This window comes from Sinocyclocheilus anshuiensis, unplaced genomic scaffold (genome assembly GCF_001515605.1).
Source record: "Sinocyclocheilus anshuiensis isolate Anshui unplaced genomic scaffold, SAMN03320099.WGS_v1.1 scaffold566, whole genome shotgun sequence".
NCBI classification, from domain to species: Eukaryota; Metazoa; Chordata; class Actinopteri; order Cypriniformes; family Cyprinidae; genus Sinocyclocheilus; species Sinocyclocheilus anshuiensis.
The window spans coordinates 1,247,566-1,270,333 of record NW_015542410.1 but is presented as its reverse complement, the minus strand read 5'-3'; the positions used below and the strand labels follow the sequence as shown (position 1 = coordinate 1,270,333).

General features: G+C 36.4%; 2 protein-coding genes across 4 annotated transcripts in view; both read left to right on the top strand.

The window, feature by feature from the left end:
* The window catches only part of LOC107693341 (CUGBP Elav-like family member 3), a 29,025-nt gene extending 12,624 nt beyond the window's left edge, over nt 1-16,401 (top strand). The window contains exons 3-14 of one of the 3 annotated variants that reach the window (XR_001634725.1): nt 2,328-2,376; nt 2,949-3,074; nt 4,796-4,875; nt 5,075-5,218; nt 8,118-8,262; nt 8,357-8,506; nt 9,426-9,485; nt 9,841-9,945; nt 10,221-10,364; nt 12,206-12,342; nt 12,638-12,737; nt 15,506-16,401. Coding sequence is in view for 2 of the 3 variants with exons in the window: in XM_016492675.1 (XP_016348161.1) it covers nt 2,328-2,376; nt 2,949-3,074; nt 4,796-4,875; nt 5,075-5,218; nt 8,118-8,262; nt 8,357-8,506; nt 9,426-9,485; nt 9,841-9,945; nt 10,221-10,364; nt 12,206-12,333 (1,131 nt within the window). In the remaining variant the exon portion in view is untranslated. Of the gene's footprint in view, nt 1-2,327; nt 2,377-2,948; nt 3,075-4,795; nt 4,876-5,074; nt 5,219-8,117; nt 8,263-8,356; nt 8,507-9,425; nt 9,486-9,840; nt 9,946-10,220; nt 10,365-12,205; nt 12,352-12,637; nt 12,738-15,505 lie in introns of all 3 variants that reach the window. The other 2 variants (XM_016492675.1, XM_016492674.1) reach the window with 2 other exon arrangements.
* A 1,106-nt stretch (nt 16,402-17,507) lies between these two features.
* LOC107693338 (ceramide synthase 2-like) overlaps nt 17,508-22,768 on the top strand; it is an 18,860-nt gene continuing 13,599 nt past the window's right edge. Inside the window, exon 1 of the mRNA XM_016492671.1 lies at nt 17,508-17,946. The gene's annotated coding sequence lies outside the window, so the exon portion shown is untranslated. The remainder of the gene's footprint in view (nt 17,947-22,768) is intronic.

Here is a 22,768-nt window from a genome sequence, read left to right as displayed (position 1 = left end):
GCACCGGTATTGCGGTATTTTAAAAATTCATATCATAACAAAAATAAACATCGGTATTCGGTATGAACCAGTATACCGCCCAGCACTAGTTTGAATTTTGGGGGTCCAAGAAAAGATTTCTTGCCTGAAAGTGACGGAAGAACCATTAAACAACCTCGTGTGTGAGGTAAATTGGGAGCAGCTGCCCTCAATACAATGCTAAAATGCCCTCAAAAGTTATTTTACCCCACCGTATGCCGGTGTTTTCTGAAGATAAACAAAGCAATTTGGGCAAATCAGATTTAAGCGCTGCAAAACAAGCTCTTACAGCTGAGATCAGATTAGTAATCACCAGAGGGAGTTACACCAGGAAAGCAAAAGAACTGATCCAGGACAGACATATAGTGGGTGTGGGAGATCTTTACAGTGCTTTACATTACTGCAGCAATCAATGAGACCTGCTTCATTAGTCATCCTGATAAATGCCCTTCTGTTTGTGTCCTTCTCCGTGAGTCGTGTAATATATTTTTGGCGTGCTGTGAAATAGTGAAAGTCATTATGTATGGTTTATACGGCTCTGTATGTGTGTGTGAGTGATTGCGAGCGAGTGCCTGATCAATACGGACCCCAGATGAGCAATCACTGCTGGTCGGATAAAACAAGCGATCTGAATTGGGCCGAAATGTCACCTGCTGCATAATTAACGCCTTTATGTTGATTTGAGCAATTTAGCTCACAGCTTCTCTCCTTGCCTCTCATCTACTCCTTTACTAATTGTATTTATTTAAATTAGAGCTGCAGTGATTGAACAATTCCACATAGAATTGCGAAATCATTTGAATTACAATACTATCTACTGTTCATGCTAATTCATATTTTCTTTTCATTTCATGGTAAAAAAAATTCTTTAGTCCTAACAATCATTTAATGTTTGTTTTTAGAGAATAATATAGATGTAATAGTTTGTTGTCACATTTCTTTTACAGTTTAGCATTGTAGCAGTTGTGCTCATAATTGTGAAACTGATATATCTGTAATTTTATATAAGTGTATATATATATACACACTCTCTTATGCTCACCAAGGCTGTATGTATTTGATCAAAAAATACAGTCTAAACTGTAAAATTGTGAAATATTATTACAGTTTAAAATAGCTGTCTTCCAATTTATATGTATTTTAAAATGTAATTTATTCCTGTGATGGCAAAGCTGAATTTTCACAAAACGTTTTTCAGCAATCATTGACGAATAGAAAGTTCAAAAGAATTGCGTTAATTTGAAATATAATTTTTTAAATGTAAATGCCGTTTTACTTTTGATTAATTTAACGTGTCTTTGATAAATAAAAGTGTTGCTTTCTTTAAAAAAAAAATAATATTTTTTAGTATATTGATTGATTTCCCTTTGTGGAAGTTGTAAGAAGAGCATTCAATAACTGCATTTAATAACTTTCTCACTTTTTTGTAGTTAAAGTGTAAGCTTAAAAAAATGTAAAATCAGTATTCATAACAAAAATATGTACACATATAATCTAGGAAAACAAATTTCAGTTTTTTTGTGTAATTTTGCTCAGGTAAATGTATCTTGTTTAAAGGCTGTTTTGATATTTTAACTAAAAACAAGACAAAGATATTAATGAAGAATTGTGTATCCTAATATAAAATTGTCAAATAGCGTTTTCCCCACATAACCTTGATTATATTTGTTTCTATATTCTAATTTTCCTTGATTCCCCCCCTTTCCATTCTCGTTTCCTCTCTCTCCCTCTTTCTATTTTCATGTTTCTTTTCCCTCTCATATCACCATCCCTCTTCTCTTTCCCTCGGTGCCTCTTTCTCTTTTCTGTTTCACAAACCCAGAATCTCTCACCATTTTGAATCTGCCGTGCGTCTGTAATCCAGATTAGCCAGCGAGCGTGCTTAATCCCATCACTTCCCCAATCCCGCGTGGGTGTGTGCTTTTCCTGGTGCCCGAGAAAGAGAGAGAGAGGAGCAGGATTAGGTGTGATGGAGAGAGAAAGAGCATAAAACTGATTCTTGATGAGAGATAAAAGTGGGCGAGAGAGAAGATGGTGATTAGGCCTCAAATAGAGGCAAACAAGTACAAAGGCTACATGCAGAGAGCAGAGAGCAGAGATAAATGGACGGAAACACAACAGAAGCAGAGCCAGTGTGGAGATTTTTCTTTGAACTCTGGAATATTGAGGCAGATGGGCAGGTCATGAGATCTACATCATGCACATACATTCATGATGCTCTGCAATAAAAGCACACACAAACACAAGAGGAAATGAAAGAGCTGGATTATAAAGTGCAGTTCATCATGTGATCATGTGCTCCGTTTCAGATGAACCGCCCCATTCAAGTGAAGCCAGCGGACAGTGAGGGCAGAGGAGGTATAACACACACACACACACACGGATGTCTATTTATATTGTATGTATATGTATATTTAAGATTGACTTGATCATTTTTACCTTTAGGAATGTCTTCAAAGGACAGTTTTGTCACATTTTGCTCACTTATGAGGATAGTTTTCTCTTCAAAGTAAACACACACACTTCATAATTTGTATTACAAATGCCAAAATGTATTAATTCAAGAATTCAACATTTTAAACCCATTAAATGGGTGTGGAATGAGTACAGACTGAATTAATCATCTCTTATTGGATGAAAACAGCAACACAATCCAAAATACAATGCAAATGGCTCTTTCATTTTTATTCTGCATTGATACACAAACAAAACATGAGCTAGTGCCATTGTGTTGCTCAGCCAGTGACGGTCCTCTAGGGCTCTCTAGTGGCCTTTCATGTTATCGCACCATGAGGCTTACACTAACATGGAGTGACAGATATTGGCTGCGATGATTTGATGGTTATTACCACTTAAGAATGATACATGATTCCACACAGCAATTTCTCTAATATATGTATACTTACCATGATCTATCTTTCTGTGTGTAGACAGGAAGCTGTTTGTCGGGATGTTGGGGAAACAGCTGTCAGACACCGATGTCAGAAAAATGTTTGAGCCGTTCGGGAGTATAGAGGAGTGCACAGTACTCCGAGGGCCTGACGGAGCCAGCAAAGGTGTGCAAACCACATTCAGATACGTGCACTGCGTGTTTCCCCTGCAAGGAATAGTGTTAACCAGTTAATAATAATAATAATATTTTTTATTAATGATTTTGCTTTATAATTTAATAGATATTTAATAATAATTAATATTTATATGTTTTTATATGTACTACTACTAATAAAAATGATCATTATTATTGTATTTTTAATGAATTGCTTTTTAATATTTTATATAATCATTATTTAATTAATTCATAATTTACTATTGTTATAATAAAAAAAAATAATAAAGCATATTTGCTATTATTTATTTATTAGCATTTTTTGCTTGGAAGAGATGTTTTTTTTTATTCTTTTAGTGAATCCTATTTTTCACAGTTGTTTTTGTTAATGATTTTTTAAATCTTTTTTTTATAATTTAATATTTAATAATAATTAAAAATCAACATTTACCCATTATTATTCTTTCTTTGCATTTCTTTTTTTAGAAGAGATGGAGTGGACTTTCTGTCTGTGTTCAATTACATTTCCTTACAAAAATATGTTTTTAGTAGTTAGTGTATGCTTAAAACAAATGAAAAATCTGTATTCAGAAAAATATGTGCTCATATTTTCAATATACATTCTAGGAAAACAAATTTCATTTTTTTTGCAATTTTGCTCAGGTAAATTTGTCTTGTTTTAAGGATATTTTGATATTTTGACTAAAAACAAGACAAAAATATTAATGAAGAATTGTGTATCCTAATATAATATTAAACACTATCATTTTACTTTTCCCCCCACCTAACCTTGGTTATATTTGGTTATATATTCTCATTCTATATAATAATTAATCAGTAATAATAATTGATAGTTTACTATTGTTTAGATAAAAAAAACAAACAAAAAAAAAAAACATATTTGCTATTATGTATTTATTTATTAGCATTTCTTGTTTGGAAGAGATGGTTTAAGTGGATCTTCTGCCTGTGTTCAATTACACTCCCTTACAAATTTTTTTTATTCGTTTAGTGAATCCTATTTTTCACAGATATTTTTGTTAATGATTTTTATAATTTAATACTTATTTAATAATAATTAAAAAAAATATTGACCCATTATTATTCTTTCTTTGCATTTCTTCTTCAGATGGAGTGGAGTTTCTGTCTGTGTCAATTACATTCCCTTACAAAAATACTCTTTCAGTGAGCCCCATTTTCACAGACTCACACTCTGAGCATTGACCGCAAATTAACCACATAATATAGATCGGATAAATTGTTGGAAATAAATGGTTTTAGTAAGGCTTTCCAGTTGTCTTTGACTTGAAGACTCTTTCAGTAAGATTGCAGGCACATCTGTAGTAATACAACACTAGTAGGGTTGCAGCAGTGTGTTCACTCATGCATATGTTGGCTAATGAATGATAGTCCGTTCGGGACAGGCTGTGATTTATAACGTGATGGATGTGTGTTCTGGGTAATTACGTGTGAGTGTGAATGGAACAGATGCACCTGCTGTAGTAAATCATTAACTGTTTCACTTTTACCCTCCCATATATACAGACATAGGCCTTGGGAAATAATGTGGGCATTAGTACCAAACTCAGCTTGTTGTATTTGATTTAATTGGTTTAATTGGATGTTTAAAAACCCCCACTTGATGATGCATTGTTTTAGACTATTACATGTCAGCCTAATGTGTTTGCCACATCGCTCTGGCTTTGTCTAATAATGTGTTGTGTGTTGCAGGTTGTGCATTTGTAAAATACCAGAGTAATGCAGAAGCGCAGGCGGCCATTAGCACTCTCCACGGCAGCCGCACTCTCCCGGTTAGTGTTCCGTTCACGGTCACATTCAGAATTCCTCCCACAGTCACACCTACAAGCATAACACAACACACTAGCACATTGTTTAGATAGTCATACTTACTCACTACAGAGTCTTTGTGCTTTGTTTTAACATCACCCACTGCATGTTTTACCTCAAGACTGGTCAGTTTCTTTTATTTGGTTTTCTTTATCCCCTCAGGGTGCATCTTCTAGTCTGGTGGTGAAGTTTGCAGACACAGAGAAGGAGAGAGGAATCAGGCGTATGCAGCAGGTGGCCTCCCAGCTGGGTGTCATTAGTCCCATGAGCCTACACCTGGGCGCCTACAACGCCTACACACAGGCAGTGAGCACTAACACCACACAAGATCCAGTGCAAGAAGATACTTAGGCCCCATCCACACGGAGACGCGTTTAGCTGTATACGCATAAATTTCGTATCGTAAGGCGTTTCGTCCAGACGGATCCGGTGTTTTGGGAGAGTGAAACCGATATTTTTTGAAACCGGGTCCCGGAGTGGATAAATCTGAAAACGCCACCCTTGCGTTTTCGTGCGGACATCGAATCCGTATCAGTGTTGCCAGATTGGAAATGTCCAAGTATCGTACCAGAAGCTTAAAATTATCATATTTGGAAGAAAATTATTGTACACGAGTAAAAACGTACAGAATACAGCTATTTATCTACTAGACTAGAACAACTTTTTGACACAACCTTCAAATTACCCCAATAAATAAATAACTATGCTAGGGCCCTATGAAATACGTTTTATTTTTTCCCAAATTCCATTTTTTTTTTAAATTCCAAATTTAAATTTTTTTGGATTCTGGTTTTTTTTTTCATTTAAATTTGTCTGGACACCTTTTTAAATGGTTAAATTAAATTTTATTAATCAAAAGCACATCTAATTAAATAATGAAACTTATACAATTCAACATCAAATCTATTAAAAAGTTGAACAAAAATGACATGTTTAGGGTCTTATGAAATTTTCTATTTTTTTCACCTTGTTTATTGTTACCAAATTCTGTGTTTTAATATGTCTAATTATTTGAATGCATAAAAACTACTTTTATTTATAGCCTTATGAAATGTTTTTTTTTTTCTTTAGAAATTCTTGTATTTACATTCGTTGTGTATTTACATTTTTCTGGTTATCGAATGAAGGCATAACACATTTATTTAATTTATCTTTTAATTAATGAAAATTAATTTACTATTAAAATTTAAACATGGAAGAAATATTGTGATTATTCCTTAATAATTGTAGTAGTAGTAGTTGTACGTACATTCTTCTGAACAATATAATAAATTTCTGGCAGAAACTATATATTTTTGACTCTCAGAGCAGTTCTGGGGATGTTGTTCATGTATTTATGTCTTATTTAGTGAGAAGGCAGATGCTGAAATCACCGCGAGCGTCACGCGTGCTTCAGTATGTGTGTAGTAAACAAAACCGCGTGACATTCATTCAGACCATAGACTATGATTCAGACAGACACAGAACATGCAGGATTTATATTTAAATAGCCTTTTTGCGGCTTAATTTTTACAGATACTAGTCCATATCACGATTTAAGTGTAATGACCTTCCTTTGATTAATTCATCCAAACTTTGACAAATTCCGTGACATTCCGCATTATACATTAAATTCCGTTGACTGGATTCCGCAATTCCATCCGTGTTTTCCGCATCCGCATCGGCGTACCTTGTGGGAAGGTCCAAACTCGCTGAAGTCGCTGTCATCAGAATCCTGCATGTTGCCAGATGTTGAGGGTCCTGAGGTGTGCACCAACCCATTTAGAGCGTCTGTAATGAGCCGATTTCATGGCTTTGTTTTGATGAGGTTGACTTTGGAAAAAACACGTTCTGAAATTTCGAAATTATCGTACATTATGGGATTTTTTTCATTATTGATCGTACTTCGTACAGAGGTCAAAATTATCGTACAAATACGATAATTATCGTACGTCTGGCAACACTGATCCGTATAGTTTCTGAAACGATGACGTCATCAGCCCACGTCTCGCCCCTAATCAGACACCGCTACATCACGTAACGGCAACAAAAACATGAACAAACACTGCACGATTGTCTTTTTTATTAACTAACATTAACACAGATTAATAAATGTATTGTTCCATGTTCGTTTGTATACCGCGCACAAGGTTTATGCGCGTAGTCCAAGTCTTTTTCTCCGTTTTAGTGTATCTCTGTGGCAGAATTACAGCGCCACATGCTGGTCTGGCATGTATACTACATAGTTTTGTATCGGTTTCGTGGTTTCGTGTGGATGCAGATATTTCTTGAGACGAGGAGAAAAAACAGATCGGATAGGGAAAGCTCTGGCTTCGTGTGGACGTAGCCTTACACTACCATTCAAAAGTTTGGAGTCAGAAATGAATGCTTGTAAAGACTTGTACATTATTACAAAAGATTTCTATTTTAATTTCAATATAAAAGAATCTTTAAAAAGTAAATCACATTTTCCACAAAAAATATTAAGTAGCACAACAAATGTTTCTTGATCAGCAAATTAGCATATTAGAATGATTTCTGTAGGATCATGTGACATGAAGACTGGAGTAATGATGCTAATATATTGAAAATATATTAAATAACAAAACAGTTATTTGAAATTGTAATAATATTTCACAATATTACTGTTTTTACTGTATTTTGGGTCAAATAAATGCAGCCTTGGTGAGCATCAGAGACTTGAAAACCATTTTAAAAATCCTTACTGATCTTACCCAAATGTTTGAACAGTAGTGCATATGACATGAACTGAATAAGATTACAGATTAAATTAAACATTAAATAATTTTTATAATCCTACCAGCATCTTTATGTCCATTGAGGAAGCAAATATTTTTGACTTTATTTTGAACAGTCTCTGTCTTTTAATTCTAATAGGTTTCCTTTTTTTGTTTCTATTACGCAATGAGTTTTATACTTTACATGTGGTTTAAGTGTGTTTTATCCACTTTTATGGGATTTAGTTCACAGAAAATACATTGGGATGAAATTGAGTTGGGATTATAGCAATAACTGGAAATTGCATTAGGTTTGGTACCAGAAATACTTCCATAATTACTTTCCGTTCCGTTCTGCACACAGGAAGTTCTAATTGAAATGGCATTGACCTAATAACCCCTGTACAACCCCTGCACAGTACTTGAATTTAGTCAGAGCTTGATGTGTCATAGTCCTTTGGATTCACTCCTTGTTTTGTCCCATCCAGCTCGTCCAACAGCAGGCCTTGGTGGCTCAGTCCGCATATCTGTCTCCCGTTGCGACGGTTGCTGCAGTGCAGATGCAGCAGTTGGCTGCTCTCAATCCCAGCAGCATCATAGCCACACCCATCGCCTCAATCACACCCTCCTCAGGTAAATGACAGTCTGCTACAAAAAGCAGTTTATATTTAGTATTCCCATTCCAGTTGGATTTATTCGAGTATTTGTAATTGTCGTTCTGCTTTAGGTACGAACACTCCTCCAACCATTGCTGCTACATCTGTGCCTGCTCTGCCTCCGCAAATCGCAGTCAGCAGTTACCCTCCAGTCCCTGCACTAACCAATGGCCATTCTGCCTCTGAAACCCTCTACACCAATGGTGTCCATCCGTATCAGGGTGAGGATAGCTCCTCCAGTCTTTATTCTTTATTATACTATATTGTAGGGCTGCATGAGAAATCGTATTTTAAATGTTTTCACGATTTCTGCTTCGCTTGATTTATTAGGTATAATCCTTGCTAAAGTCCGAGTAAGGTCAATTCTGAGAATTTTTTCTAAACTCATTATTAATGTTAGAAATGCTTTGCTGAAACATGTTACAAAGACTGCGAACTTGTGAAGTTAAACCGTTAAACAGTTTTTCACCATGTTCAGGTTTTTTTTGGGCGGGACTAAAATCATTAGCATCAGTGGTTCGCCTGCAATACAGCTCGGTCTCCTTATTTAAATTAAGCTGCTAGAGGAAGCATCCATTCAGGTTGTAGCGGTATTTGAAGTTTGAGAGCAGGGTTGTTGGGTTTTCGCAACAAAACCCGCCCAATCGCGTTTCGAGAAGGGTTCCCTGGTAAAAAATTGCGTTCCGGGGGGTAAAATACTTTTTTTTTTGGCAGGGTTCCCCTGGTACAATTTGCATTCCAGAGGCTAAATATCACGTTATTGGAGTCGCTTTAGACTTGGCAACACTGGTTGAGCGAGACGGCAGCTTTTCCACGAGTGGGCGTGGTTTTAGTGCTGACAGCGGACACGCCCCCAGTGTTTGAGAGCAGAGAATACTGCTTATTTTTTCAAGATTTTGATACCTTATTTTATTTACTTAGTGGTTTTTATCATTCAAATTTGGCTGTGTGGTTAAGAACACATTTTTCTGTGGTGTGACAAACTCAGAACACACATTTAATATTGCTTTACATGGACTTTAAATAAAACTAATACTCAAAGTACTCAATTTTTTGTATTTTTATTACCATTACCATTATTATTGTCTCATTCATCACTGCTTTTCTTCTGTTTGTTTTCAATATTTATCTATACTTCAGCTCAGAGTCCTGTATTGGATCCTCTCCAGCAGGCGTATACAGGCATGCAACACTACACGGGTGAGGCTTCTGAACTCTTGAATCTCTATTTGAAATATGTCAAAAGTGAAGAATGTGAAATACAGTACTCTCTTTTCCAACAAAAGAAAATTGTTTTCCCTAAACGAAAACAAAGATTTGATGGGATTCCCAATACTGTCAGTAGTTGTTTTCACTACTGAGGTTTAATCAAAGACTAATTAAAGCTAGTCTCTAGCTGAGTTGATTTAGGCTATTTTTACAGCATGGCCGGCAAATGCAGCTTGTCTTCCTCAAGATTTGATCTGCTCAAAACAACAAAAACAGACTGTGGAATGGCACTTGAATAGATTACTTTATCCTGATCTCATGTTTAACTTCATTACTCCACCCACAGCTACGTATCCTGCTGCTTATGGATTGGTCGGTCAACCATTTCCACATCAGCACACTTTGGTCGCCCAACAGCCACAGCAGCTGCAGCAGCTGCAACAACGAGAAGGTAATGATGTCATTTCCTGTTCAACTGGCTACTATAACCACTGACATCCTGTTTTGATTATTCCCTAGACTATTATTGAACACATTTCTCAATCATTGTTCTCCGAATCTCATGCTGCGCCACAAAAATGTTTTATTAAGGAATCAACATGGTTACTTCCTTTTTATGATAGAAGAATTAGACTGAAACATGTGTAACAGTGTGGTCTGATGTATTTAATTTCCTCCTTTGCTCTTGCCAATGTCTCATATCTTCTCTCCTCTTACTCTCTCCAGGCCCAGAAGGCTGCAATATCTTTATTTATCATCTTCCTCAGGAGTTCACTGACTCTGAGATGCTGCAGATGTTTCTGCCCTTCGGTAACGTCATCTCAGCCAAGGTGTTCGTTGACCGCGCCACCAACCAGAGCAAATGCTTTGGTGAGTGATTTCCAAAAGCCATATATAGAGCATGAAAAAGGACTATCTGAAATACAATGAAATGTAAGCATAAATAAATAAGGCATGAAATATATTTATTAGAGCTGCACCGATCGATTGGCCAGGGATCGGAATCGGCCGATTTTCCTCATGATCGGCCCGGATCGGTGATCGGCCGGTCAATCTCACTTCTTTCTGATTTCGGGCCGATCCATTCTGTTACCAGCGGCACAGGCAATAACATCAGCCATGCATTCTCACTCTCTTCTCTCCGACGACCCCTTCTCTCTCACACACGTCTCATTCGCTCCGGTTAAATAGTGCTTGTATTGTGCATTATTTTAGTCATTCCCGCAGGTTTTGCACTTATCCCAAACACGCGCGCACCACCACTGATCTATATTAGTGGAGCGCACAATCCACGCTCAGTCTCAAACAGCTTGTGAGCCACAAATACCAAAATGAGTGGCTAACTGCGCTAAAACGTTCAAATACATACAAAATTGTCAAAATGCCCATCTTGGCGAGTATCCAGTTAAACAGTTTTGTATCAGTTATGTTTTGGATTGTTAAATAGTTGAGAAAGAGAACGCATGTTGTGTAACAGTATATTGGGTCCATGGATAAACTCTTAAAGGGACCGCAGTCCAATATTTATGCTGCTGTCTGTCATGTTAATCAAAGAACAAAGAAAATAATTTTCTGCTCTTGACTGAATACATTTATAACTTTAATGGTAAGCATTAATCTGTATTTAGTTTTTAAAAAATTATAGTTCTTAGAAAGAAAATCGGAATCGGCAAAAATCGGTATCGGCAGATCACACTAACAAAAAAATCGGAAATCGGAATTGGCCAAGAAAATTGCAATCGGTGCATCTCTAATATTTATTGATTTTTCATGTAACATGAAAAAGAATGTGAAATACACCTTAAAATAAAAAATGTCATCAAATATGAAACGAAAAATGCCGTAATAATAAATAAATACATCAATGTTACATTCAATAAATGTAAGCATAATGAAAAGTACAAATAAATAAATTGGGTGTGAAATGAATTTATGTAACATGAAAACCTAAAATACAACATGATATGTGACTCTGGACCACAAAACCAGACATAAGGGTAAAATTAAGATTTATACATCATCTGAAAGCTGAATAAATAAGCTTTCCGTTGATGTATGGTTTGTTAGGATAGGATATTTGGCCGAGATACAACTATTTGAAAATCTGGAATCTTGAGGGTACAAAAAAATAAAAATACTGAGAAAATCGCCTTTAAAGTTGTCCAAATTAAGTCCTTAGCCATGCATATTACTAATCAAAAATTAAGTTTTGATATATTTACGGTAGGAAATTGACAAAATATCTTCATGGAACATGATCTTTACTTAATGTCATAATGATTTTTTGGCATAAAAGAAAAATCAATAATTTTGACCCATACAATGTATTTTTGGCTATTGCTACAAATATACCCAAGCGACTTAAGACAGGTTTTGTGGTCCAGGGTCACATATATGCCTTAAAATGAAAAATGACATGAAATATGCTTTGAAATGAAAATTGTCACTTTCTCCTATCACACAAAAATATGTATTTCACGCCTTATTTATGCATACATTTAATTGTATTTTGCAATTTATTTATTGCATTCCATGACTTATATAATTATGTATTTATTTAATTAGTCTGTCATACCTCTCCGTAGTTTACCATTAAAACTCTGTTGAAATGACAAGGGAATCATCAGTGACTCATTTACCGAAGCACTTCCTCCACAGCATTTACATCTTCTATTTCTTTCTTGTTGCTGGTCACGTCCCTCACACCGCAGGTTTCGTAAGCTTCGACAACCCGGCGAGCGCTCAGGCTGCCATCCAGGCCATGAACGGCTTTCAGATCGGCATGAAGAGGCTTAAAGTTCAGCTGAAGAGGCCTAAAGATGCCAACCGCCCATACTGAGCCGAACAGGTGAGGAAAGCGAGTGCCTCTTCATTAAATCTCTCAGTATTATGCTTTGTGAGCTGTTCTAAACTAACCAGTCTAGCCTGTTTTGACTTATTAAACTTGTTACCACTGACCTAATGATGTATAATTAAATACTGTAACCTAAAGAGTAACTCATCAGCATTAGAAGCCGAAAGAAAAAAAAAAACACTCATTAATTTTTACTTTCATTTATTGTTTTTGTGCTGTGTCATTGTTCACCAAAAAAAACCAAAAAAAAAACAATCATACAAACAAACACAACCTCATCCACACCAAGGCTGCCCCGTCCAATCATAACTCGTGCGGAGACCACGTCGGTATGGCTACGGTGGCCTAGCATCCAATAAAGCTCCCCCTTCCTCCCACAGCGTTGGTTTGTAAGTTGATTGGCCTGTGTTGGTTGCTGTGGAGATATTCCTGCCTGTGATGGTTGCCATTAGCAGTTTTGTTTTTTGGCCCTTTGTCATGTATCCTCCATGCTGAGAGTGCATGGCGGGTTACCGTGGTGACTATGGACTGTGTTTGGTGCGTTGTGACTCTCTCTCTATTTTTGTTTTATAAATACTGATCAATAACTGACACTAATCTTTGATTTTCTCCTAACGTAACTCCGGTAGCTAATGGAGTTACTCAAACTCAATTGATCCTATTGAACTCTAATCAACCAGCTCAATGTGCTGCTTTTGGGTGGATTTTGTTTTTGATCAGTCTCCTCTGTGTTTTGTTTGGTCATGACTCTATTTCTTATACAAAATACTCCCATATGTAGTCTGGTGGTGTTATAGTTACTGTGAATGTGGGGTGGGGGGTCTCAGTGTGGTTGTATTTGATTCCGAGAGCGTTTGTGCTAGTGGATATGCTGTTTCGTGCCAACGAGTGAGCTTGTGTACGTGCTTGCGTGAATGAGGCGAACGATCCGTGCGTTTGAGCGTGAGAGCGAACGAGAGGTAGGGAACTTCATTCATTATATCTCTCAAACCTCTCACGCTGAGGTTTGAGGTGACACTTTGTGGTTGTTATGGTGAAACGAGTGACGCATTGTGCCGACCAAAGAACAGCATTCCTCTGTAGGAATTCTGGGTTATAATAGAAAACCTATACTTGCTCATTTATATTCAGTCATTCGTCTGAGCACTCAAAAAAGACGCAGTTAAGTCTCCAGCTGAACACAATACAGCCCAGAATTCCTATGGTGCATGTTGGAAATTTGTTTGCCTGCCAGAAATGTTTCCCCACTCTAAACGATCACTAACACAGAAACACACACTTGCATAAAAACCCCATTCACTGATTCACATTGTAGGTTGCATGGAAGTATAGAATGGTAAGCATTAGGCTACGTCCACATTAATACGGATTTAATGCGTTTCAAATGCTCTCCGTCCACACTAGAATTTTTAAGTGTTTTCCAAAAGTTGCTCACCTGAAAATGCTTGAATTCCCTTGCTGTGCTCACGTAAAACACCATAAACGCTTACTAAGACCAGACATAATAAAGTTATTCTAGCACTGTCATTTTAGTAGTAAATAGGGGCTTTCGGAGGAACCTTTTAATAGTTCCTAGAACTGTTGGCGGAAGTTCCCGCTTTTTGGCGTGTTCGCACCGCAAGAACTAGAAACGTATTTGGTTCTAGGAACTGCGTTTGGGGGAACTAAATTAGCTCCTAAAACAGTTCTATAGGAACTACCAGTGACGTAAGTGTACACAGATTGACCAAAAGCATACGAAACACTGGCTACCCGGCATTTTTAAAAAGCCACGTAAAAATATTTACTCCACGAACATGGAAAACAGCGACAATGGCTTTAACCTGTTGTCTGCAGCATTGTGTTTTTCTCAGCCTCCATGATATGTAACACTGCAAGTTGTCATAGGAGATTTAGCTCTTTCAGTTGTTGGGCTGCACGATTATGACAAAAATCATAATCGTTGATTATTCCCTTGAAATTGTAATTGCGATTATTAATTACGATTATCACAATTTATATTTGATATATAATGTTTATACCATTGTTTGATGCGACTGCATGCCGTATTTTTATATGAAAATAAACAAGCTGAAAACACTCTAACTGAAAAACCTTTAGTGCTTTTCTATAGTATTAAGCCTCAAATGTCAAATATACATCAGATTGGTTTCTTCTTTAAATTATAAAAAAAAGTTAAAATATGAATGGTATTATAATGTTATACTAAAACTAAAATTAAAATAATGGGAAAAACCCTTAAGATAACATGTAGAAAGAAAAAAAACGCATCTTAAGCACGCAGAATAACATAAGTGGACTTTGAACGATTAATTGCCGTTTTAAACGATTACGTAATTGTGGCATCCGTAATTGTAATCGCGATTAGAATTTCGATTAATTGTGCAGCCCTATTCAGTTGCGTAAATTGTCTGTTTACATTCCATCTCCGTTATCACGAAACCCACCACACACCACAAAATCAGCTCTGATCACTGTGTCCTCCATTGACCAGCTGTTGATGTTTGTAAATGCCGTGAATAAAGATGTCACTGTTGGCTGCTTCAGAGTTCCTGCTGCCAGTGCGAATGCAACCAGGCAATCGGCCCGAGGGAGAAATTGGTTCTGTAGGAGCCACCATGCTCTGGCTAGTTCCTAGAGCTGAGTTCCTAAGACTATGCGGTGCGAAAGCCCCTAATATCCTACCACTGTCTGGTGCATCCACGGCACGTTCAAAATCGGTCATCTTTATTCAGTAATATTCAGTCATCTTTGCAGGCATTTATCTTTAGCAATATTATTAAAGTGAATACAAGGCACAACAATGCTGGTACAACCCTAGATATATATGTGTACAATATGTGTCACATAACTAAACATACCTCCATTATCACAGTCCACACTACAACGTTTTCAAATTTATATACTTGGGAGAGCATCTTCAAACAGCTGTTTTTGCTGCACCAAAATAGGTATTTGTGATATTTTCAGATGCAAGAAAATTCCGATTATTAGTGTGGACGAAAAAAGATCACATTTATCCAGATCAATGTGGACATAGCCTTAGATAACCTTCCCAAATGCACAATAGTGTTAACTCTGTGAAATAAGTAGGAGTGTTTTTTGTGTTTATATGACTTGCTTTTAACTGCTGTTTTCGTTTTCTTTCCTCTCACAGGGAAGAAAGGAGAGGACTATCGGAGTCAATTACAAGTCACTTTTCCTCCACTGCAAATTACGGGACCAACAACTTTCACAAAACTACAGTATAAAACCTACCGAGATTATTTAAACAAACATATACATTTAATAACAAAGACTGACTTGTCGCACAAAGTGCAGGTTAAATAGAATGATTTGCTACCTTAACAGTATACGATATAGGGCCAATCAGCAACGCAACACCACTCGCTCTTCTGCTTCACACGCTGTTGTGCCGTGTGCTTGTGGGTCATGACCTTTCTGCCTTCGGCCCACACATCTATGCCCTGCACACACACACACACACACACACACACAAATGGGACCAATGCAAATATGTCAGTACTACACTAGTTTCACTTCTGGGTTCAAAGGAACTATGAACTATTAAAGTCTTTCTGCAGCAATCTAAAATATGTATATAGAAATTTGAAGGGGACTATGTGTAGTCATATCGAAACGGTTGGGAGGGTGGGACTGGGTCAGTGTGATCAGAGCAAAGAATCATGGGAGGTATATGGTAGATAGAGAAAGAATGTCCTTTTGGGAGTTTTGAAGGATTTGCTCTTGGTCTCTAATCGGAGTCCAGTTATACATAGTTCTTCATCTTTAATACTTAAGGAAACAAATGACCTGAGGTATAGGATGCTGGTCCTATATTGCGAACCTCCCTATAGTGACTGAATATAGTTTATCACAGAGAGGCTGTTGTTAGAGTTTTTTATTTTTAGGTTTGTTAGTTTTTCTTTCTTTTTTTTTTTTTTATTTGTGAATGATTCGAGAAGATTCATGAAAATGTATTTCACTGTATATATCATGCTTTTAAAATGAAGGTCAAGATTTAAATGTTTGGGATATTATTATTATTATTATTATTATCATTATTATTTAGGGAAAGTGATTTCTATCTCTTTTTTTGCAAGTAATTTATCTATTTCTTGATGGAGGACATTTTTTAAATTATTTATGAAGATAGAGGATCATTGGCACATGTTCTGATGAATCCATGTATTTTTAGACATTTTATTTACAGATTTACCATTAATGAACAATCATTATTATTATTCTATTTATTTTCTTCAACTGTTGTTTCACAACCTGTCAATTACAAAAAAAAAATTTGAATAAAATTTTAAACAATATTTTTGTGTCTGTGAGATTACGGGAATGAATTTGTGTGTATTTTGGATATTTTCAGATGCATAAAAATTCAGATTAAGTATGATATATACTGTATATATAATTGTTACCAACTTGCAGCAGAACATATTTTCACCCCTTATTTTTAACAACATCCTCTGTGTGTGCTAAAAGTCTTCATACTATTGGCTTTAACAAAGGCGAGTATGAACAGTTCGGCATCTTTATAGTGGCTGCATGAACTTCATCACAAATTATTTTAATAGACACTTAGTGTAAAACTGTTCTTGGTTTCCACTGCATTATATCCTGTGAATTTTAATAATTAAAAGTTGTACTATACTAAATTTTCTGTTTTATTAATCAGAGACATGCATAATGAAGACAATAATTATTTGAATGTTATGTACTCTTCTGGATTTAAAAATTCACAACAGACAAATGTATAAGAAAAAAAAATACATAAGTGTATATATATACAACACACTGTATACTTAACCAGAAAAAAACACTTTCTTTAATTTTGTCATAACTAATATTAATTGCAGACAGTTCTGTTTTGGTGGCTAACAAATGTATCATGTTTTAAATAAGACTAAGCTACTCTATAATCTATGCAGTTATGGTTCTTAATGTACGTACTTCCAGATCAACTATCAACTGAGCAATTGAGAAGCATGAACGATCACTCCTATTATTTTACATCTGGCATTTACAGTCAGCATCAGGGCTTCCTCAAAGGTTGCGTCACGCTTAACACGTCATAACGCACATGCAGTTAAACGTCACCTTAAATAGCATCTGCCCCGCCCTCGTGGGGTTTTGTTTTTGGCCCTCCTCTTCACTCTTTCATTCGCCAATTTCGCCTGCCTCTGAACAACTCCCGGTGAAAGTACGTCTGGACACTTTCAACTCGGATATGTGAGGAGAAAAGTGTTGAAAAAAGTATATAGTTTGAGCTGTGTGCATTCCTTATCGGTGGACTGACAAATATACGATTAAAACCAACAGTGAACGAAGCGGAGGAAAACACCCAAAAGTGGAAGAGTTTGAAAGTCAGTTTAACGCCAAACTTCCCTTGGCGTCCTATTACGGGGATTTAAGAAAACTATGCAGGCAGACTGGATTATGGATTATGAAGAACGCACACAATTGTACAGATTGCCCTGAATAACTGCGAGAATACACCCACTTTCATGCACCTTTGCTAAATCCATCTCATCTCCTCTCATCTCATCTGCTCGCACCCTTGTGTTTCGCACTAACGTACTGCTAAAAGTAAGTACCGTTATACGCAGCTGTGCTCGTTCCTGCATCGCTCTTTGTCGCTGTACTGTCATTTCCGTAAATGTATTTTCATTTATTCATATTTGTCGGATTTCTAACTTGCGGTTTTGTTTTAGCTCGATTAATAGCCTCTTGAAGTCAGTTGTTTGATGTGTACGGCCTACATTAGGGAGCGGCGAAATGGAAGTACACACTCAATTTTGTAGTGCGTGATGTTAAGTACGCATAGTTGTGACTACAACACGCCTACGAACAAATATGCGTCGTAACTTGTACGTTACCCTATGCTGTTCATGTAGCCTGAAATGCATCGACAGTGGGGAAAGCAGACAATGTTTTTACTTTTGTGGCTTTTAGGGGCGGGTTCTATGTTTGAAAGCTGTTCGGGTAAAGCTTAGCGAGTCAGTGCAAAATTAGAGGATTAGTTTTTAAGTGCCACAGACTCCATGTCTGTGGCGAGTCTTGTTAGGCACGAATATTTTGCGATGTTGGACGTCGGCTGTTCACATAACTTGCACGTTTGAATGTAAACCGTTATCGTGGACGTCTACCTGTTCATGCTTGTAAGCAGCGCATGTGTGTTTGCTTTAACTTGTGATTGTCGTCTCGTGTTTCACTCGAGGGCTTTGAAGTGGCGTCTCCACGCTATGACGTCACGAGACGTTATGACGTACGTAGGGTGTACGATGCATAAGATGGTATACTTTTTATAGATGAGCAGCATTTCTCTCGCTTTGTTTTTTATTTTACTGTTATCCTCTAATAATTTGTAAGTTATCTTTCACTGTACACTAAAAATGATGTAGAAGCATTCTCACTGAGACATTACTAGTAAGTTTCATAAAAAAATTGCAATGAAACGGCAAGTAACACATGGAATTAAACGATAAATTTTGAAGTACAAAAACTTAAGATATATGTTATCTTCAACATAAGAAAGAAACTCATACAGGTTTGGAATGACATGAGGGTGAGTAAATGATGACAAAATTTCCATTTTTGTGTGAAGTATCCCTTTAAATAAAATCTTTGTGTTCACTAAAAGATTCATTCATGAATTAGTTTAGGTCATCTGGATATTTTACACTTATTGTTTTATGAATACTGCATAAAGGGACATAATACTCATTTGACATACTACTTTTTGGATACTGTAAAGTATGGAAGTACTATGGATATTTGGACACTGAAACATGTCTATTTGTATTCAAATATGCATATTTTCTATGAATGAGTCATTGAATCATTCACTGAAATGATTAATTGACGTACTGTTGGCATGAAAAGAAAATTCACCCTATATGTTTAATAAATGCATGTTAGGAAGGTTATTGTGAACAATTAATTTAGTCAATTTAAATTCTGGCCCTTAAACAGACGATATCGTTCGCTGGTGTGGACGCTAATATCGTTATCGTTATAGTTATCTTTATAGTTATCGTTCTTGGTGTGAACGGGGCTTTAGGCTCTCATTTATGTGCCTCATCACAAAATCCAATCAACAACTGAAGCAGCCCAACGTTTTTCTGTTTTGGTATTTTGTTACACCTGGATGTACATCACAGTATATGGAGGAAAAAATCTGTTGCTGCTTCAGTTTTATCTCGACTATACTGGATAAGTGCACATGAGGCTTATTTGATGTACTGCTGTTCGTGTATGGAAATTGAAATCAAAATGTCATAATTAGATACTCTGGTGAAAACGACAGACTTCTCCATGATGATGTATGTAGGTCTTCTCCAGTCATTCAGTCCGCTTAAATCCCACCCCCTGCTCTTTTGAGTGCAACGGCCACTTCCAAACAACCAATCAACACCTGCCCTTCAGTTTTTTTTTTTCTTATAATCCATTACACTGGATGTACATCCCAATATGGAAGAAAATATGTCGCTACTTCCATTTCTTAGCGACTAAGCATCACTTTGCATTTTTCCCAAAATGACAACAAAGCTGATTTATCTTTTTTCCTCCAAATTTGTCCCAGATATGAGTCACTGATTCATTCACGAACAAAAACACAACCAGAGCATTCCAGCTGCTTTTTATAGTTTGTGTATTTGCGAACCAAACAATTCTTCAAAGCTGAGTGTGACCGCAAACAAAAGCTGACGTTGCCAGACAGTCTTTAGTCTCAGGGTTCAAAGGCCATTTGTCTTACTTAATGCTTGGCAACTAATTAAGTCCTTTGAGAGACATTCTGCTATTACGAACTCACTAAAGTTTGTGAAATTGTTTATTAGTAGTAATTTAAAAAAAACAATGTCTTGGATCGGCACTTGACCAATTGTTTCAGAGAATATTAAGGATTCAGAAGGTATGTTTACCTTTATTTTGTCATTTATGATTCACTACTTAGTCAACTTTCTACATGCACCACTTTTATATCATCATCTGTGTCAGGCATTTTATCAAACTTTATTGGCTCTTTGACATTGCTGATATATTCAGGCCTTGCTCAGATAACATTCTGACAGTTGGTATTACCCGAGTGCTTTTAGCTCTTCATTCACACAGAATGGCACGGAAAGGAAGAGAATCTGTCTCATTCTCTGACCCGGCCGGCTCCAAGCAGTACTCATTACCACAGGTGACAGTACAGCCTTTCAGCCGCTGCCAGCCAATGACAGCGGCCATGATGTCATGCTGACCTCTCAGAATGACTCCATTGAGACAGAGCAGGCTTTAGTACAGCTGGAGGCCCATCCGCTCAAACCGTGTCACTGACAGCACGACGATAAGGAGGGGCTTTCATTGAAAAGTCTTCTGCGTGTTTTCTTGGTCCCGTGTGAATGGTTCACCGATCTGTACCAGGGATGTGTGTATGGACCTCTCAGGAGAGCTCATCTCTTAAAGAAAGTTTGCTCTGAGACAATAGCTTTTATCAGTGGTTTTGAGCTCATATTTAGTTTCTGAGTAATGTGAACTAACAATATTGAGGGCGGACGACATGAGTGTTTACTAAAGGAATGGCAGCTTTGAATCCCTTAATGTGTTTGCTTGACTGTTTTGTAAGGCTTTATTGGCAATGTATTGTAAATATTGTATTTTAGTAAGCTGCTTACATAGACAGCATTTTAAGGCGTCATTGGGTGTGTTAAAGGCTTTTCCAAACTTAATTATGCTGCTCTCTAAGCAATCCTGGTATGCAGTATTGAAGTATTGATAAAAAAATAATTCATTAATTTCCCATTCATTTTTCCTAGAAGATTTTAAAAAGTATTGGTTAAAGAGTTACAAGCCGTGAACCAAACCTGTTACAAGCATTTGAATTTGTTGAAAACATAGAAAGCACATTATAAAAGAGATTATCTGTCCAGCAGTAGCTAAAAAATGTAGTATTTTGCATGTATCATTTTCATTTAATAAATGGACATTATTATTATACATTATATTTTTTTAGCGTATTATACTTGTTTTTTTCTCAACTTTTAACACCACTGTCCGATTTCATGTACACTACCATTCAAAAGTTTGGGGTCAGATTTTTTTTTTTTTTAACAAATTAATACTTTTGTTCAGTAAGGACACATTAAATTGATCAAAAGTACAGTAAATAAATAATGTTACAAAAATTATATCTATATTAATTATATTAAAATACAAAAGTTATTTGAATAAATTTTCACAATATTACTGTTTTAACTATCTTTGATCAAATAAATAATGAATAAAATTTGTAATCTAATTAATTACAGGGTGCTGCGATTAATTAATCTAATTAATCGCAAACTAAATTTGGTTGTGGAAATACCCCCAAAGGATAATTTAAAGCTATTATTGTGTTAAATGTTTAGGCTACAACAGCCTAACATAAAGTATGGAATATATATATAAGAAGATAATTTGAGAAACATCTCAGTATTTTTTTTTCATGCAATGAAAGTCACTGGTGACCAAAACAGCTTAGTTACCAACATTCTTCAAAATAACTTATTTTATGTTGTACAAAAGAAAGTCAGTCATTCAGGTTTGAAACAAAATGAGGGTGAGTAAATGGTGACAGAATATATTTATTTATTTTGGTGAACTATTCCTTTAATGTTTTTATTTATGTTTTTTTAATAAATGAAATGATACTCTAAAGAAGAAACTAAAACTACCAGCAGGTGGCGGTAAATGTTTTTATTTTTTTAGTCGATTCGTTCAAACAGCATTCAGGAATTCAGTAAACCGCTCTCTCTATGAATGGGGCTTTGAATCATTGGTTAACACGATTCGTTCAAAACACGGATTCATTCAGACATTCAGAAACTAAACACCACTGTGTTGTTCGGAGACGCATGGAGATGGTCCTCACTGCAGAACACAAGATCCAGGGGGCGAGGTTGGATCCAGATCCAACTCCTCCCACCTTACATATACTAGGGATGTGCTGATCCGATATTCATATCGGGTATCGGCTCCGATAGTGCCATTTTTCTCGGATCGGGTATCGGTCAGAGAGAGCTGATCCAAATCCGAGATTTATTTATTTATTTTTTCTCGATTGTGCGAATTATTCTGTGTTACTTCTGAATCCATACGATAGCTTAATGTGAGCTACATATGAATATTTAAGTCCTTACATTAAAGTTCACACAAACTCTTTTCTCCGCTGTGGCTGTCAGTCATTCATTCAGTCTTTAAACCCTGGTCCTGTTCGGTTACAGCAGTCAGCTCGGTAAAGCTCTCTCCAAGATCATTCTGTGTTCCCATTATACTTGATTTGTAATACATGTCTATGATTTTGCAAAAAGGACTTTATCTTCTTGCCGGAATTTAATGTTGTTTTGTTACTTGCTACCGGGTGTCTGTGAGAACAAAACACGGG